This window comes from Bombyx mandarina, chromosome 28 (assembly GCF_030267445.1).
Source record: "Bombyx mandarina strain Sakado chromosome 28, ASM3026744v2".
Lineage (NCBI taxonomy): Eukaryota > Metazoa > Arthropoda > Insecta > Lepidoptera > Bombycidae > Bombyx > Bombyx mandarina.
Window position 1 is genome coordinate 9455382 of NC_143233.1, and position 19235 is coordinate 9474616.

The 19235-nt window shown below is 37.3% G+C and overlaps 1 protein-coding gene across 1 annotated transcript in view; it reads left to right on the forward strand.

The window, feature by feature from the left end:
* Positions 1-19235, forward strand: part of LOC114246847 (cell adhesion molecule Dscam2) — a 67056-nt gene that overhangs the window by 27977 nt on the left and 19844 nt on the right. Inside the window, exons 8-20 of the mRNA XM_089739015.1 lie at positions 273-693; positions 1020-1155; positions 4775-4894; positions 5842-6018; positions 7231-7375; positions 7800-7948; positions 9302-9467; positions 10103-10239; positions 11028-11180; positions 11911-12001; positions 12985-13067; positions 16510-16644; positions 18326-18478. Of these exons, the coding sequence (XP_089595141.1) occupies positions 273-693; positions 1020-1155; positions 4775-4894; positions 5842-6018; positions 7231-7375; positions 7800-7948; positions 9302-9467; positions 10103-10239; positions 11028-11180; positions 11911-12001; positions 12985-13067; positions 16510-16644; positions 18326-18478 (2066 nt within the window). The remainder of the gene's footprint in view (positions 1-272; positions 694-1019; positions 1156-4774; positions 4895-5841; positions 6019-7230; positions 7376-7799; positions 7949-9301; positions 9468-10102; positions 10240-11027; positions 11181-11910; positions 12002-12984; positions 13068-16509; positions 16645-18325; positions 18479-19235) is intronic.

Below are 19235 nucleotides of genomic sequence, written 5' to 3' on the forward strand. Positions count from 1 at the left end.
CCAAATCGTCAAACGAGAATGACAAGTTGGAACAGTAAATCTATGTAAAGATAAAGTGGATTAATTTTATGGTCGCAAGTTTCAAACTATGCATATTCCTTAATTATCATCTACATAACCTATCCACATTGTTTTTATGTTTGCTGAACTCTTTCATTTAAGTCGATCACGCAATTGTCTGATGGATACATTAAAATTTCAATAGCATTATGCCAAACTGAATCTTCTTCTTCGAATAACAAACCTTAATTGTCCTTCTACTCCTCTAACAGAGAAATTGCCTGGGAATTCAAAGGGAAAGAAATAATAGCGGACACAACGACACAAACAAATCGCTTCAAAAGATTCACGAACCACACGAGCTTTAGTAAAGAAATTTACGGCCGAAAACCAAAATTAAGAGGCAGAAGGCAATCCCCGACAATAACTGATGGAATCCTAAAGATACCAAAAGTTTTTAAGAACGACAACGGTGCTTTGTACTCGTGTATAGTGAAGAGTCCGTCTGGCGAAATGGCCAAGAGGTCCTTTGAACTGCTTGTGGTTGAGGCTCCTCAGCTAGAAGAAATCATGCTGGCTCCGGACCTTCACGAAGGCCAAATAGTCCAGATACACTGTAATCTAAAAAGCGGTGATTCACCCGTTTATTACTCTTGGCTGAAAGATGGAAAGAAGATACCTGTTAGTCTAAAGGTAAGATTTATGCATACCACTACACAATAACGGTGAGTTACTCTAATTTTATTTCCTCGTCCTCCTTGCGTCGTGTTCCTCAATGCTGAGGGTCGTGACCTTTACGGAGCACTTTTATTAGGACTATGTTCCTTCATTCTATTCCTGTCCTCTGCGCAGTGGATAGCGACTTTGATGCTGGAGTCTAATATCCTCTTAATTTGATTGAACCAAAGCATGGGACTACGCCCCCTAGGCCTCTTTCCTTCCATTTTATATCATTAATAATAATCTCAACATTAAAAAACCGCCACGAACGCGACGTCTAAGACAAATCACAATTTCAGATCGTCGAAAGAAGTCTGGAAGTTTTCAGTGTACTCATAATCAAGAATGTGTCCTTGGAACACTGCGGGGCATACACGTGCGTCGCCGCGAATCACGTCGCCAAAGTAAACAAAACGGTCAACTTGTACATAAAAGGTAAGCCAAGTCTAAAGATGCAACAGATAAGATACCTAGTGAGGAGACCAGTAGAGCTGAAGCTACTAAGGATTCTGACACAAACCACTAATTAAAGTTTTGACAAGTCGTCGTGGCCTAAAGGATAAGACGTCCCATGCATTCGTGTTGAGCGATGCACCGATGTTCGAATCCCGCAGGCGGATACCAATTTTTCTAATGCTCAACATATGTTCACGATTGACTTCCACGGTGAAGGAATAACATCATGTAATAAAAATCATACCCGCAAAATTATAATTTGCGTAATTACTGGTGGTAGGAGGTAGGTGTGAGTCCGCGCGGGTAGGTACCACCACCCTGGCTATTTCTGCCGTGAAGCAGTAATAATGCGTTTCGGTTTGAAGGGTGGGGCAGCCGTTGTAACTATACTTGAGACCTTAGAACTTATATCTCAAGGTGGGTGGCGCATTTACGTCGTAGTTGTCTATGGGCTCTAGTAACCACTTAACACCAAATAGGCTGTGAGCACGTTCGTTCAAAATAAAAATAAAAGTTTGAGGAATGCATTAGAATTATGGGTACTACGAAAATTCAGAGAACATCTCTGCTAAGGCAGTATGATACTTTCACCAATCACATATATAGAAAGCAGCAGGATCGGAATGCAAACCGTTTTAAGACCTTAACTGCAGCAAATAAAATCATAAGCCTTCATCGGATGCGTTGGCAAGTCGATATGTACCCAAAGATATTTTCAGCAGTGCGTGACGGGTTTTTTTCGGTCTAATAATACAATTTATAGTATATACCTAGTCAAATTCTTACAAACACCTAAAATAATCGGTCATAGTTTTCTTCGTCCGCATCGGCTGAAAGAATCGCGGGTGCCCGATAAGGGCCCGATCTGTAGTGAAGCTGTTAAATCTCTTACTGTAAACATGTATCAGATTATTTTTTTATTGCTTAGATGGGTAGACGAGCTCACAGTTTACCTGGTTTTAATTGGTTACCGGAGCCCATTAACATGTAAAACGTAAATGCGCCACCCACCTTGAGATATAAGTTCTCAGGTCTCAGTATAGTTACAACGGCTGCCCCACCCTTCAAGCCGAAACGCATTACTGCTTCACGGCAGAAAAAGGCAGGGCGGTGGTACCTACCCGTGCGGACTCACAAGAGGCCCTACCACCAGTAATTACGCAAATTAGAATTTTGCGGGTTTGATTTTTATTACACAATGTTATTCCTTCACCGTGGAAGCCAATCGTGAACATTTTGCTAAGTACGTATTTCATTAGAAAAATTGGTACCCGCCTGCGGATTTCGAACACCGTTGCATCGCTAGATACGAATGCAACGGACGTTTTTAAGCCACGACAACTTCCAAATATCGTAGTATCAGTAATGTTCGAGAAAATTGTAGACATAATATCGCGCCATAAAAACGTTGCAGAGATGACACGAAGGCAGTTAGTGGTCAGTCTATTCGAAGCGAACGAATCATCTGAATCGTCCGTAACTACCCTCTTCCTCCGTGCGTCGTATTCCTCAGTGCTGAGGGTCGTGACCTTTACGGAGCACTTTTCTTAGGACTATGTTCCTCCATTCACTCCTGTCTTCCACGCAGTGGATAGCGACATCGATAACGTAACTATAGTAACAATTAAATTGAGTTTATTTTGTACTTCGGTGAAAGTTTTTATTAATCCCAAGCGTAACAGGTTACAGGTTCGTTTTCCGCTTAGCCTCACCATCTACCATCATCTGATACGCTAATAAATTTGAAATAATAAACACGAGGGATTTCATTATTCTCGAATGAGCTTTTCAATCATTTCCCGTTTTCAGTTTAATGAAGCTCGCCCTGACAATTTACTTTAAAGTTCACCGAAAAGCTTTTAAGCTTGACGTTCCAATTTTAGGTCATTTGCTATTCGACACAACTTTGATCGTGTTTTCTTGATGAAATATTAAATTGTAATGTAGCATTTCGGAAAAACAAAATACTCTTACGTAAAACATATATGAACAAATCTAAAAACTTTTTTTTAATTAAAATGTATTAATTAAAAAGAATGTATATTCCTATATTTCTGTCTATATTTGTATTACTATAACTTATCATCTAAAGAAGCAACGCGTAATAGTGCTTTTTTTTCTAATCTATATCTATACTAATATTATAAAGAGGAAAGATTTGTTTGTTTGTTTGTTTCGAATAGGCTCCGAAACTACTGGACCGATTTGAAAAATTCTTTTTCCATTAGAAGCCGACATTGTCCCTGATGAACATAGGTTACTTTTAAAAAAAAAAAAAAAAATTATTTTTTTGGTTTCATGTGTGTTTTAATGTTTCCGAAGCGAAGCGAGGGCGGGTCGCTAGTTTACTATAATTCCAAGTTGTTCCTTCATCACAGAAATCGTTCTTGATATATATACAAAAAATTTGAACTGCCGCGGTAAAGTTATTGCATAGCATTTTTTATCAACTTATGCAATTATAATTAGACAATGATAATTTAATATTAAAACAATAATAAAACAAGACCACGCTATATTATGCATTAAAAAGTTGTAAATGTATCTGGGCTCCAGTAACCACTTAACATTAGGTGGGTCGTGAGCTCGTTCACCCATCTATGCAAATAAAAAAGTATAAATTAGTTTAAGAAGTCGGCTTATGCAAAGAATCCAATCACGGGTACAAAATTTAAAAAAATCAAATATCTAAAAACAAAAAAAAAAAAAAAATTCATGATGCGCATGCAGTGTGACGTGACGTCACGCCACGCGCTTATTCACAAACACTACACAAGCGCAACGTGTGAATGTGTTGAACGCGAGCTACATGGTAGGCGGAGTGAGGGGTGTAAGGTTTTTTTCGTTACGGAATTTCATGATTCGGTCGCCGTGCTCAAGGCCCGCGATAAAATCTATGCAATAGCTTAAAAATAAATAAATAAATAAAGCATACATATGCATATATACAAAGCTAACAAAACAATTGGTATGTGTCCGCGAAATTTGAACACTGACTTAGTCGCATCGCTTGATAGTAGTACAACGAAGTTCGTATTTAATCTTATCGCTTACTACGCCATGACCTCATAGCGACACGAATATCTGTGAGACAAGTCAAGTACCGCTAAACCACATCAAATCTTCTATAACCTATTGAAAATTCATATCAATGTCTTGTTCCAAATTTAACCGGGTTGTGTGTAACCTTTGATGTTGCCGTTAATTTTCGTTGGCGTTCTGTCTTCAACGTCCTTGGCCCAATTAAATTAAAAGTTTGTACAGATATTGGCACTTTAGACAAGGTGCCTGATATAGTACCATCAGCTGTAAAGTTTGAATCGGAATAGTTAATAATTCTTATAACCTCACAACAGAAGTAAATTGGCGCACTGAAAATTAGTACGCAAGACAGGTGACATTGTGTTAAATACATTGAGACTGACATTAGACGACCCGTATAATAATATTGCTAACACATCATCTATTTACATAACAATCCAATGTAACAGCGTGAGAGTGAATAACAAATAGGTGTATTTCATAAAGTCAAAACGAAGCATAGTTGCACTAGTCTCATGCTCAAATACAACAATGCCTAATTTGAATTTCCTTGCAGTCGCACCGAAGTGGAATGAAGAGCCGCAGAACACTTCGCTATTGCTCGGTAGAAACGGTCACGTATGCTGTAGCGCCAACGGATACCCTGAGCCTCAAACGCATTGGCTCAAAAAAGACAGTAAGATACTAAATTTTTACAAGTCTGCCCAACGATAATCCATGACGTGATGAAATGTCATTGGAATTCCATAAGACTGTGCTCTTTTCCAAATTCATACGGTCTCCAACCGTATGTATTACTTGGGTATCAGAAACATTCGTATCCTGTGTTCGAATTATATTTAATATAGATACGATTTGAAAATTGTATCCCTGTCAGGGTAATGCCTGTCTGTTTCACCGGATAGAAGAAATTTGGCCATAACCAGACTTTCTTTAACGACAATTTTTGTCTTTATGTATTTACATATCTTCATTAATGTGGATTACTGCATCTTTAAATACTACTGCTACTTTAAATACAGTAAGTACCAGACACAAGTAAGTTACAAAAGTATTTTAAGTGACACCGTCACAGCTCAGGCCTTTTGTTTAAAAATTCTTAGAGATCATATAAGAAAAAGTACCAAAATCCTTCAAAGGCTAAGCACAGGCATCTCATGATATAAAACTATCAATACTGGTTAGACGGCGCGCGAGTAGTTATAATTGATGTTATTCAAAAAATTGGCGAAAGTTACATTGCAGCCTGATCGGGTTTTTCTTTCATTAAACTTTAACACCAGTATATTCTCTTCGAAGACTTTCTCTCTTTCGAATTCTTATTGTTCCTTCATTACTCTCAAAATTTTATATGGTACTTAAAATGCTAGGGCGTACATATTTTAAGCATTTTATAGCATCTATACCTTACTTACAAGGAAGTAATTTAATTTTTTCGGACCAAAACGTAAGGCAGTCATGATACATATTATTGTACGATTAAGCCTTATTTATTAATATTGAGACATCGATCTCATATGTCCTCTGACAATCACTTAAAACCAGTAGTGATATAATTCAATAATCAACAGAAAATCCTCATAATCAAATCATAGATATAACGACACCTGATAAAATTTTCAGTTGTATCCGAAACTTGGAGACCAGTCTTGGAAATAGCCGGCGGTGGTGTATTAAGCTTGTCAAACGGATCTTTGATCTTTGATTCGGTGGCTCTCTCTGACGCTGGTTTGTATAATTGTCATCTCGAGAATGGTGTTGGAGAGCCACTTAGCAAAACCATTTGGATATCTGTCAATAGTGAGTAAAATTATTTCCTTATGTTATAAGTTAGGTTGGTTTTCGTTATCATGTCGTTTTGTCCAATATTTGTAAGGTACTTTGTGTACACACTCAGGATATTTGTCTGGTTTGGTCGTGCGCACATTGCTTATGTTTTAAGCCAGATTTTTTACTTGTTGTTATTTATTATGTATATTTTTAGCTTGTAATATGCATTATGTGCCAAATAAATAAATATTTTTTTAATAAATAGTAAGTTTTACATAGTACATTAGAAGTGACGTGATGACTTGTATATTTTACTGTCTCATTTAGCTCGTAGGCTTGTAGCCAATAATAACAGCAAAGTTAAAATCCACTCTCAAATAAAATTTCACAGGGGTTTTAATAAAAAAAGGACGTTATTCGTCTTAATGTAGTAAAAGTTCTGCACCAAAATGAACTTTGTGTGCCAAGGACAAAGATTAAAGTTATATGTAATCGAGTAGCTTAGGTAACATTGTTAATGAAGCATGTGGATTGCGATGAGATCCGCACCAATTACCAATTCAACTAAAGCAAATATCTATTTCTAAAATTCGACTGATATCCCACAAAGAATTCATCTATCTATGGGTTCAGTTCTCTAGGATTTCATTTCACAGTAGACTAGATAGATCAATGTAACAGTTTAAGATTACTTCAAGTAAGATTTACGAAGTAATTAAATACTTTATCTCGGTATCCTTTAGCCTAGACAAGGGTTCGTGATCAAATTACTTTTAAAAGCTTGAATTTCGCCAATGTGTTCACTAATTAGATTGGTTAATTAAGTATCTTGTAGCTTTTTAACTAAATATTTGAAACCCGAATAAAATATCTCGGGTCCCAAAAGGTTTTATGAACCATATTTGATAGTATTTCACAAGACCATCGTCCAAAGGAAATTAGATTATAGAAGGGATTTAAACTCAAATCTTTTTCGGACTAGGTTAATTGGTGTAAGGCTTGGGTAATGGTTTTATACGTACTACAATCACTTATGATTAAGTCCTTTGTTATTTATGATTTGGAATCATCCTAGTTATAGATGGCTGGAAAAGGGGCAGGTATGTAAGTAGGGGCATAAAGAGAATTATTATTAAAAATTGGTTAAAAATAGCTGAAAACATTGACAATATTAAGACTGATTATGAGATTACTTCTGTGGAAATACCATATCCCTGTATACTGATTGTAATTCGTCTACAGAGCCGGTAACTTTTGAGGCGGCCTCAAGGAATTTGACGGCGAAACTTGGTCAGCAAGTTTCAATAGAATGCCTAGCAAAAGGTGACGATCCTATTAGAATCACTTGGACCAGAAATGGGAAGCCAATCAATCCACTCACTCAAAGGTTTGTAACGAAACTTCGCTATACAGTTTGGAACTCTAAGGGAAATATATTTAACTTTATTTATAATGAATGTGGGTACATTAATCGGTTACTAAATATCATAAATGATACGACGATGAAGTCGCTTCCCACCTTCACCTCGTAGATGGGGATAAAGTTCTAGCTTAAAACAATTTAAGGACTTTTGTGTTCAAAATGCTTAAGTTAAACAATATACCGATAATACAGTTGCGTAAAAGTTAGGATCTGCTATTCACTTTCTATTTCTAGCTAAAGAATATCTATCTAGAATATCTTGTATAGTTAGTTGCAGATCTTCCAAATAAAAGAAGATTCCGCAAACATAGCTAAAGAAAGAAGCACAAGATAGCTTGTTCTATTTAATTTCCAAAAAAATAGCAAATGTAAGGTTTTCATTAAACAGGGTTAGAATATCTGAAGTGAAGACAGATGATGGAGTAACTAGCGTACTTGAGTTGATACAAACTGAGACGACAGATGATGCCTTATATCAGTGCAGAGCTGGAAATCCGTATGGAGCCGACGTGTTTAGCGTTCACCTAACTATCTTAGGTAAGTCTGTTTGTACATAACTGACGTTTTGTTTTGTGAAACTGGCATTTGATGTGCTTTATGGAAACGAGAAGAAACAACAAACAAAGTGTAGGTACTTGTATCAAGCGAAGCAACTGTGCTGACGATTTGACTTTTTTTTTATTGCTTAGATTGGTGGACGATCTCACAGCCCACCTTTCGTTAAGTGGTTACCGGAACCCATAGACATCTACAACGTAAATGCGCCACACACCTTGAGATATAAGTTCTAAGGTCTCAGTATAGTTAAAAACATCAGTGTTTCCTAGACAAATTTACTGAACAACAACTATTAAATCTGGTATAGTTGAACACAGGTTAACTAGAATTCTGTGAGTTCTTCTAGTAATTTGAAAAAAATATATATGTAGAACATTAAATAAGCGCTGATTTTGAACTAATTAGTTAAGATGCTTTTTAAAGTGTATTATTATCAGCTACTGTACAACATTTATAACTTCACTGAACTAATATTTATTTTAGACAACTATATTAGATACATATACATATATGGTATATATCGTGTATATGATTGTATATGTTTGATGGTTATATGGAAGAATGTACCAGTGGGGGATGCGTCGCCCAAGGCAGCTCCTTAGTACCTGCCACACACGCACGTACTCCGCACACGGCTAACATTTTTATTATTTTATTGTCCTTGTAGGCCGACGAGCATACGGCCCACCTGATAGTGAGTGGTTACCGTCGCCCATGGACTTCAGCAATACTAGGAGCAGAGCCCAGCGGCTCCCTACCGTTGAGTATTCTCCACAAGCCTCGTTTGAAGAAGGACAAGTCATAGCGCTCGGGAAACACCGCGGAGGGGAGCTCATTCCAAAGCCTTCAATGCATTGTGCAGTCCAGCTACTGAATGGATACATATTCCATGTTAGTTTGCAGCGATTCGCAGCTGTTTCAAAAAGCTTCTTAAGCTGCTACTCATGACCATTCTAACCGGCGCCACCTAGGCGGGCTTCGGATAGCCTCCCAACTGAGAGGCCTGGACGGGACGCCAGTCCGGCGTCCCGACGGGGAGGGTGATGGGAGAGATGTGCTCCGCACTAAACGCTTCACTTTCCCCCCTTTGCCTTTTCATGAGTTCTGTCTCATGCGAGGTTTGTATGCTGGTTGTTGAGTGGCAGGAGGTTTTAGTCGGTTCGACTCCGACATACCCCGCCCTCCATCCCCAGTGAAGGGCGGAAGTCCGGCGATTTCCTCGTGACAAAAAAAAAAGTTGCTGCTCATTATTCACAAATGTTTTGATTTAACTATTAGTTTATAAGAAGGCTGTTCTTATTAAATAAATTAATCTCAACGTCTCCATTCTAGAACCTCCAGCTCCACCGACGGATTTATCCGTAGACTTTGTAAAGAGTAGATCCGTAAAGCTGTCTTGGAGGGACAGTGCAAGATCTTTAGCTCAGTTTTACAGTTTACAAATCGGGAACACGCAGAGATTATCTTGGGGTACCGCAAGAGTTATTAATGTTACCAGGTAATTTGAAGAAGTTTCAACTTAATTGTGCTGGTTTAACGAACCAATTGTTCAAACAACAATTAACCGTTTCATTGATGTTATTCCTAATTATTGTTTGAACGCCAAGACATCATCATTATGTTCCTAATCAAGTCTCTATTGAATTCGATAAGCAGATATATTAATTCACACCGAATTTATTGTCTCCTTTGGAGGCACTCGGGTAGATGTTAGCAAATCCCATCCTTCCTGGCTGAGCCCTTGCTCGCCCAACTACCCTGGTAAAACTGGAAAAGCCTCCGGGCCACCAGTAATCTCTCAAACATAAAAAAGGTTGCTTTACATTAGCAGTACCGCACAAATCGTGTGGATTCACAGTTCAATTATAAGTTTTCAATATAGAATTTGGGGAGAGGACTAAATAAAGAAGTACCAAAACTATGGACTGAAAAAAAGGCTACTAGAAGTATCTTGAGGAAACCTTAATTGTATTTCCTCACATTCCGATCAATGCTAAAAATATTATAATGTAAGAACCTATTAACCAGATATTTTAATAAAGAGAAGGATGACGTTTGAATCTATTATTATTTACTTTTTATTATGGATCAGCCGCAGAATCGCTCTGTTGAACTCTAAATAAAACATCCTAGGTTAGATGAAATCCGGCACGCGATCGAGGTTGTAGATCTCACACCGGCTACCGGCTACAGCGCTCGTGTTGCTGGAGGCAATCAGGCGGATCTCAGTCACTACTCGCTTCCAATACGATTTACTACCACAGAAGAAGGCAAGTAGATATTGGTTGAAATAAAATCATAGTTTATATTGAAATATGTGATTGTAGAAGGTACTTTAAAGCATATTGGTGAAATTATTGATTTTATAAAGCAATGCTACCTAAAGGTAAATTTTATAACTATAACACACAGTACCATAAATGCGGGACATGAACTTGCAAAATAATCGTTATTTGGCTAACTGAAACAGTCAACTACTTTACCACATAAAAATTATATTTAATAATGGTATATTATTATTTTTATGATGCTTTCGGAATTATTATTATAATTTTTTTTATTGCATGGTTGGGTGGACGAGCTCATAGTCCACCTGGTGTTAAGAGGTTGCCGGAACCCATAGATATCTACAACGTAATGCTGCCACCCACCTTGAGATATGAGTTCTAAGGTCCCAATATAGTTACAACGGCTGCCCCACCCTTCAAACCCAAACGCATTACCTACTGCTTCACGGCAGAAATAGGTGGTGGTACCTACCCGTGCGGACTCACAAGAGTACAGACCATCAGTAATTACGAAAAATTCTAATTTTGCAAGTTTGATTTTTACTACACGATGTTATTCCTTGACCGTGGAAGTCAATCGTGAACATTTGTTAAGTACGTATTCTATTAGAAAAATTGGTACCCGCCAGCGGGATTCGAACACCGATGCATCGCAAGAAACGAATGCACCGGACGTCTTATCCTTTAGGCCACGACGACGACGAAATAATTGGTAGTTGTATAAATACTTAGTATTTAGGATCCACCTCATAACCTTGTTTTTCCTTTAGCACCATCCTCGCCACCATTAGGAGTTCAGTTAGAACAGACTGATTCACCAGGGGAGTTGATGGTCAGGTGGCTCCCACCACCAGCTGATTCTCACAACGGACAAGTTTTAGGATATCGATTGAGAGCCGTTCCACAAATCAGTGAACTCAAAGGTGATTGACCGCAATTAATTTGACTTTTACTTTCAACATCACTTTTCGAATTAAGGTTTTGAGATCAAATATGAGAAGGAGAAAATTCAACATCGAAACGAGGTATTTCTTCTTTTTCCATAAATAAATATATTTAAATAAATTTTAGCTTATTTATAGCTGTCCCAGCAGACTTCTTAGTGCCTCAATCGATAAATAAAAGACCTAAACTTTTGTATAAAATAAACTTAAAACAAACAAAAGGAATCCGTCCGACAGGGGACACATCAAAGGAAAAACAAAATGGTTATTTTTATTTCATTCCGAGCATTTTCATATTTATCTGCCTTTTAAACCTTCTCTGGACTTTCACAAATAATTCTAGACCAAAATTAGCCAAATCGGTCCAGCCGTTCTCGAGTTTTAGCGAGACTAGATAGATTGTATAAAATATCCCAATTACAACAGTTTTTGCTAAGATTTGTAGGGGTCTTTCTGACCAATGGTCTAGTGTATCCTATCTGAAAAGGGTTGAAGTATTTGTCACAACTTGACATATCTAATGCGTTCATAATAACGTGTCATTTCATAGTAAAAACTTGACGTAACTCACCAGATTCTGCTTAGCCCGATGTTATAAATCTGACATCAGTAATTGGATTGAAAAGCATAGCTTCTAAATTTTAATCATTTTTAATTATTGCATTCAAATTTAGCTAATGTTAGACTAAACTATGCAATGATTTTGTAGAGAACGAGGAAAAAAGTGACAAGACAATCAAAACCGCGTCTTTGTATGCAAAGCAAGAAACTATCCTATCTGGTCTACTAAAAGGCGTGAGGTGATTATTACATGTGCATTTTATTTTAAGTGCTAGTGACGTCATCTTGCTTCCCTCAAACGATTCTCCTTCGACTGCTAGAATTGGCAATAAAAAAACAGTTATGGGTTTGATAAAGCAAAGTAAAAAAGCATTTTAGTTGATGGATAGAATAAACCCTATTGCAATGTAGTAGGAAATTCGACCTTATTTCTTATCACGGTAAGTAAAAAGGCCTTCTAGTTGTAGGACATCGCCATTCCAATGTAATAGGAAATTCGACCTTATATCTCATCACTTATATCTCACCCATTACTGTGGCCATTGAATGCCTTAACTAGTTGATAACAGATGCACAATAATGGGTACTTAATGTGTTACATTAAGTGTACTCCGCTACTTAATTAGTACAAAACAAATCTAACACAATCCATCTAATTAAAACAGCCTATAGCCACCGTCTCGGAAGTAAGTATCATGGTAATACCAAAAGCTCTGACTACCCACCGTTAAGGATAGCGTAGCAGCAACTTGTAGTCGCCACTTAGTAAATACTGGAACGTATTCTTGCTTGAAGTTTTTTTATTGCCCATGATGATCATGATTATATCATCCAAAGAAGTATAATGGGAGGAGGTGGTCACGACCCTCAGACATGAGGAATGCGACTCAGGGAGGAGGGATGATCATAATATTGACCTGTAAGCACTCACCCAATATTTAGGTATGTTAGGTATGTCCCAAAAATTTGTTAAAACAAACAAAAGGAATTCGTCCGACGGGGGACACATCAAAGGAAAAACAAAATTGTTATTTTTATTTAATTCCGATCATTTTCATATGCATTTACCTTTTGAACCTTCCCTGGACTTGCGCAAATAATTCAAGACCAAAATCGGCCAAATCGGTCCAGCCGTTCTCGAGTTTTAGCGAGACTAACGAACAGCAATTCATTTTTATATATAGAGATTTATATAAACACAGATTATTCCTCAAATTATCAGGTATGCGGTCTCAATAGCGGCCTACAACAACGCAGGCACTGGCCCTTTTTCGGTGCCCTTATTTCAAGATACAAGAGAAGGAGGTGCGTATTTTCAAGGTTGATTTACCTTTTATTCTTTTAGGAGAAAACCCTTACTGCCCGTTTACTTTTTGCCCTCAAGGATGCTGGCTGATTGCGAAACTGATGGTGCGTGATAAATGTCACGATTATGACATTAGTTAAGCCAGATATAGTGAGATAACTGCCTATCGCCGAGGACAATAGCCCTCGGCGATAGGCAATAGCCAAGTCTCAAACCGACTTTTTCTCTTGAAATCTATTTCTAGGCGTTCAAAATTTAAACCTTCATACGATGACCTCAAAAGCACCTTATCACCAGTACTAAAAATAGAAACTGGAAGTTAAGTTAGTTGAGTACCATTTTGTGTGGTAGCTATTAAGAAGTAATAAGCTAGAAACAGTTGTGATATCACTTTCGAAAAAATTCATTAATAAACCTTCAAATTTTAATCGTAAGTCTCATTAGTCAGAAATCGTTTTTAATGATTCTGACTATTCAACTTTGTAGCCATAACAAGTTAAAACCTCCTTAAATATAATGATTTCATTAATATTTGGGCGAGCAAAGAATTTTCCTATTTTAACTGTTGCCAGAGTTAAATGATGATAGGTTTCTTATTAATGCCATTATGTAGGCAGATCAGCAGACGAGCTAACGGTCTGCTTGATGTTTCGTGGTTACTGATACTCATAGACATTGGTATTGTAAAACGGCGGTCAGGATGAAGGAAATATAATAGTTGCAAAAATTGTTTTTTTAAAATAGACATCGTCCACTTTGACAAGACGAAGCCACAATTCTAATTATATTAGGGTTGTCCCAGCTTTGAACTAATGGCTGCTTCTCTGTAAAAATAAGCGGAATTACACTAGATTTTTTTTTATTGCTTAGATGGGTGGACGAGCTCACAGCCCACTTGGTGTTAAGTGGTTACTGGAGCCCATAGACATACACAACGTAAATGCGCTACCCACCTTGAGATATAAGTTCTAAGGTCTCAAGTATAGTTCAAAACGAAACGCATTACTGCTTCACGGCAGAAATAGGCAGGGTGATGGTCCCTACCCGCGCAGACTCACAAGAGGTCCTACCACCAGTAATAACCTACTTGCGGACTTACAACTGACCCTGCCATTACTTAAAAAAAGAGTTGGAGGGTGTGAATAATTAGAGTAGGAGTCTCTAATAAAAAAAGTATATATCGCTGATGCGAACTAATTAAAACAAGAGTTTACGTTGTTGTGTCTATGAGCTCTAGTTACCACTGACAACCAGGTGAATCATGAGCTTGTTTAACCATAGAAAGTATTGGATAAAAAGCCCCGCTTACATTGAGGCCCGCGGACCTTTGCCTAATTTTACTGATGATAAAGATGGTGCGCGTGCAACTTGGTGCACGTGAAAGAAGTGAAACTTCTGTTGCGGTGTGAAGTAAAGTGGTTTTCCTCATTTTTCATCCTCAAATCAAATTTCGCTTGTAATAGGGAATGCTGTGTATAAGAGAAACGACCTCTTCACCATTTAATTTAAAATATTAAAATCCTTTATTAAAAATAAAATATAAGATAGTTAATATATTACTGCCATCTACAGGAGGAATGAGAAACTAATAACAAGCCAACGTCTAGTAGCCGACGCCCGTAAACAGCGTGTGTATAAGAGAAACGACATAATTCGTTTTCTCCCTCTCTCCAAGATCCAGTTATTCGCGAGACGCCCAGTCTATTTTCTCTCTCTTGCTCGTCCTAAATTGTATCTTTTCTCTCTAGCCGTAACCGAATCTGTCGCGACCTAAATTACTCTCAACCTGCTTAAAGAAGTTTCACTTCAATAATATGGTACACGTATCCTCTGCACGAGTGAACATCATTATAATACCTGTATATATATCTACCGCAAACTCTCCAAACAATATAAGCATAAATATAAAGTATGCAAGTTTGAAAGTGTAATTAATGCGGGCTCGAATTTTTAAATATCCATTGTTGAACTTTCCGTAATTATTTTCAAAAGTTCTCCTTTCAAGAAAGCTCGTTTGGATTTTCTTTCACTTTAGCCAGCTCTAAGATAAGTTTTCTATTATTAGTAAAAATGGTAACGGAGGACAATAAAGGGAGCATTTTTAAAAATACTTTTTCTCAAAAATACTGTTGAGTGGTTCGGGCCCATAGACATCAACAACCTTGATACAGGAGTTCTGAGATTCAGTTTTTATAGTGCAACGTCTGCCCCACCTTTCAAACCGAAACCTATTCCTGCTTCACGGCAGAAATACTCAGGTTGGTGTTACCGATCCGTGCGGACTCACAAGACGTCCTACCACCAATTAATGTTACAGTCGCTAACTTCAATCTGCATTAGTTATTTATTCTTTTTAGTCTTGTTTATTCTCTGTTTTCTCTAATAAAAAGTGGGCTTTTAGTTCAGTTCTTCGTTCATTATTGGCATTCATTATTGTTGAGGATCATGATCGCTTCCATTCGTGACTTTTGTCCTCATGATGCCAAACAAGCATCTCCTGTATCCGGATATTCAGAAAGCATTGTGGATTTGGGTAATTTGGGCAGTTAAGTTATGCAGAGACATTAAATGCTGTTTAGTTCTATGGTTAGATTTTATATAGTTTAAATTAATTGTTTGTCTTCCAAATAAAATAAGTTCATATAAATTGACCTCACCCAACACCACAGGGAAACAGAGGTGGCTGAAAATCAACGATGTTTGAAATTTCTGTTTTATGAAGCAATAACTGCCTGCAGACATGATTGTAAAGCTATAGTTATTTGAAATTTAACGTAGAAACAAAAACAAAAAGTATTTTGATTTTTTATCACACAAATGCAATGCGAAATTGCCGTCAGAACTTCATCCCGGTATAAAACAATCGAAAATGATAATCACTAAGAACAAGTCACATTTTTGTAAACAACAAACATTCCCTTCAAGTGTAGAGCAGAGCATTTCTTGTTTATTTGAGGACTTTTAAAATACAATAACGCAGAGACTCCACTGACTTCGAAAAGTAATAATTCAGAATGCATCATTATGTAAATGTTTTGAGAAGACACTCCATCGTTTTTCACTTCTTTTCTTATGAATGTCGAAGGTGGATAGAGGATTTACTAGAGAATGGGCAACAACATCGTCACCCCTTAACTCCTTCTGGTAATATTTTTTTATTGCCTTTGTAGACAGACGAGCACATGGCCCACCTGATGGTAAGTGGTCACCGTCGCTCATGAACGTCAGCAATGCCAAGGGCAGAGCCAAGCCGCTGCCTACCATTAAGTGCTCTCCGCAAGCCTCGTTTGAAGAAGGACATGGCATAGCGCATACATGAACCCACACCACCTCTGCTGCCTGTTTCTGCTGCTGCAAATTGATACTTGTGGGATTTTAATTCCGGCATTGCATAAACCGAGGAAAGAGCAATGAAACCTAAGATGAGTTTGTGTCCATCAGCCCCAGAAGACGGTCCAACATCAGTGGAGTGCGGAGGGGTGACATCTACTGCTTTGAGGGTCAGCTGGCAACCTATCCCACCTCACAAGCAAGCCGGAGCTCTTATAGGGTACATAGTACTATATGCCGTTCAAGGTAAGTTAACTTAGATCCAAACGCCAAAGCTTATTAGGCCTTAGATTGACAAACGGGTTATGGTAGACCAGATTAGAGCTATGGTGCTGAAGGGATACCCCCTTTGATTAAAAGCTGAGCTGACTTTGGTCATATCAAATCCTCTGGAAAGGAAATCGTAGAGAATTACTTTTAAAATCTTCTACATCGATGGTTCCACTATTTTTTCATTAGCAAGAGACTTCACGGCCCATCAATTACTAGAGTCCATAAACAGCAGAACGTGAATGTTCCTTGAGGCATCCTTGAAATCCTGGATTGAAAGGCAGGCTTCACGGCCGGAACGAGGGTACCAACTCGTCAACTCGCAACAAGCTCTACTACAAATAGTACTACACGCTGGGGTCGGGGCAAATAAGACCTACCGCCGAAATACAAATTAACTAAAATTGTTTGTTTTTTTGCTATTTGACGAGATATGGCGTTACGCTCACTGCCATAGTAATAATTATGCAGAAGAAGATAGATAAGCATAATACTAATCGGTACTGGTGATGAGAAAGTAATAACAGTAGCCAGTTTTAAAGCCCTGTGTACTGATAGTAGAGGATCATGTAAGACCGCACGTGCTGGTACTAATATCCTGCGTATTTTTGCCGCGAAGTAATCGTTCATTCCGAAAAGTATAATATAAACATTGTAAACACACCATTGTAAGTAAGAAAGAAAGAAAGAAAGAAAGAAAAAAAGAAAGAAAGAAATCATAGTTAAAACCAGCGTGTATGCTTTGTCATTATTTGACATGCGAATTTTAGTGCAGTGCAAGATATTATAATATTATATAATTTACCATTCATTCAGCCATAATAATTAAAAAATCCATTTATTTTCAATGTCGTCCCTAAGAAAATCATTTATGTGATAATAATTTTCACTAATAAGATTAACTTTTAGTTTTTTCTTAAAATCAAAATCGTCTAAGTCTCTTAATTTCTTTGGTAGTTTATTAAATATCCTAACGCTCATACCTAGTGTACTATTATTCTTTAATGTAGTTTTGGATTTGGATGAACTGCGAGTTGATTTTGATTTGATCGTAATAAAAATACGAGATTTTCCCTAAGTCAGCTGAAATGAAACCGTTCGTATTCATCAAAATCGAATCCCAATGAAACTTTTCAATTTCAATTGTTAAATCAATTCCGATTTTAAGTTTTTGTTTGGTTAATCGAAAGTTGGATTCGGAAGTTTGGCCTCCCTTCAACCCTCTTCGGATCGTGTTTGCAAAAGGACTTAGAATACAATGGAGGACAGCTATTGCTTTGTACTTCGTATTCGGCTATGATCTCTGATAAAAACACCACCAATGAGAGAGATTCCGTCTGCGCATCTACTATAATAAAAAAACACTAACATCCCCGTAATTTATAAAATACCCAATACAAACAATTAAGTACTCCTGCATGCAGTCATCCGTGATGACATTTCAGATACATTTTTCTTAATACATATGATAGTAGGCAGCGGCAGTCCTGATTAAAATTTCACGACCGACTTTGACTAATTAACTTCAATTGGCCATACACTACGTACAAAAAGAATCTATTGTTGATATCAAAACCTTTAGTTTACCTTTTAACACTCTCTAGTAAGCAGAAGTGATAGAAATCTGATGAGTTATATCAGTCAGGAAATTTTTCAGGACGACATTGGCTGAATTCCACATCCCTAGTGACGGAACTGCGTCTCCAAGGTTTGCTCAAATACACCAACTACAGTATTAAAGTGGCCGGATTCTCGAACTACGGACTTGGCCCGTTTTCATTCCCAATTATCTGCTCCACCTTACAAGACGGTGAGTTCCCTATTATTCGACATGAATAAACTTTGTTAAGTTTTTTGAACTAGATCACTTCTTAAATCAAATAAAATAAATAAATAAAACTATAGATAAATGGACTAAGACAAAACAGTTGAATACCACTTTTTTGTCAATTTATATCCGATTGTCTTTTACATTTTTTTTGCTTAGAATCTATTGACAAGCTTTGGTCTTAGCAAATTATATATATTTTTGCATATATTCAACATTTTTGTTTAAGAAAAAAAAATCAGATTGTTACCATTTTATCGTCTATTTGTCAATCGATTTCTTTAGGAGCTATTAACTGACTTTATTATACTCGTAGTTATAAACTTTATGTATAGAATAGCTGTACCCGTCCGCTTCGCTGGCCAATTAAATTTATTATTTCTCACCCCCACAAAGATTCTCATCATTAACACCCCCGCAACTGGTGTAGGGAATCCAACACTCATATAAAGATTAGCCTATCCATTAAGTACATATATTTTCTACATGGATACCAAGTTTCAAGTCAATCGGATGCATGGTTCATTAGTTATAACGGAACATCCGTAAAAACCACTGTAGATTTATATTTTAATATAGATTATGTTCGAATTTCGATTGGGCAGTCTAGATAATTTTCTACAGTGTCATTGTTCAAATCAGCATGAATCAATTTAACGTTTCTACTATCGACGATCCCAAACACAATGTTCTGAACGTACTAGTTGTGACCTGAACTATTAATGACTACTGCACCACT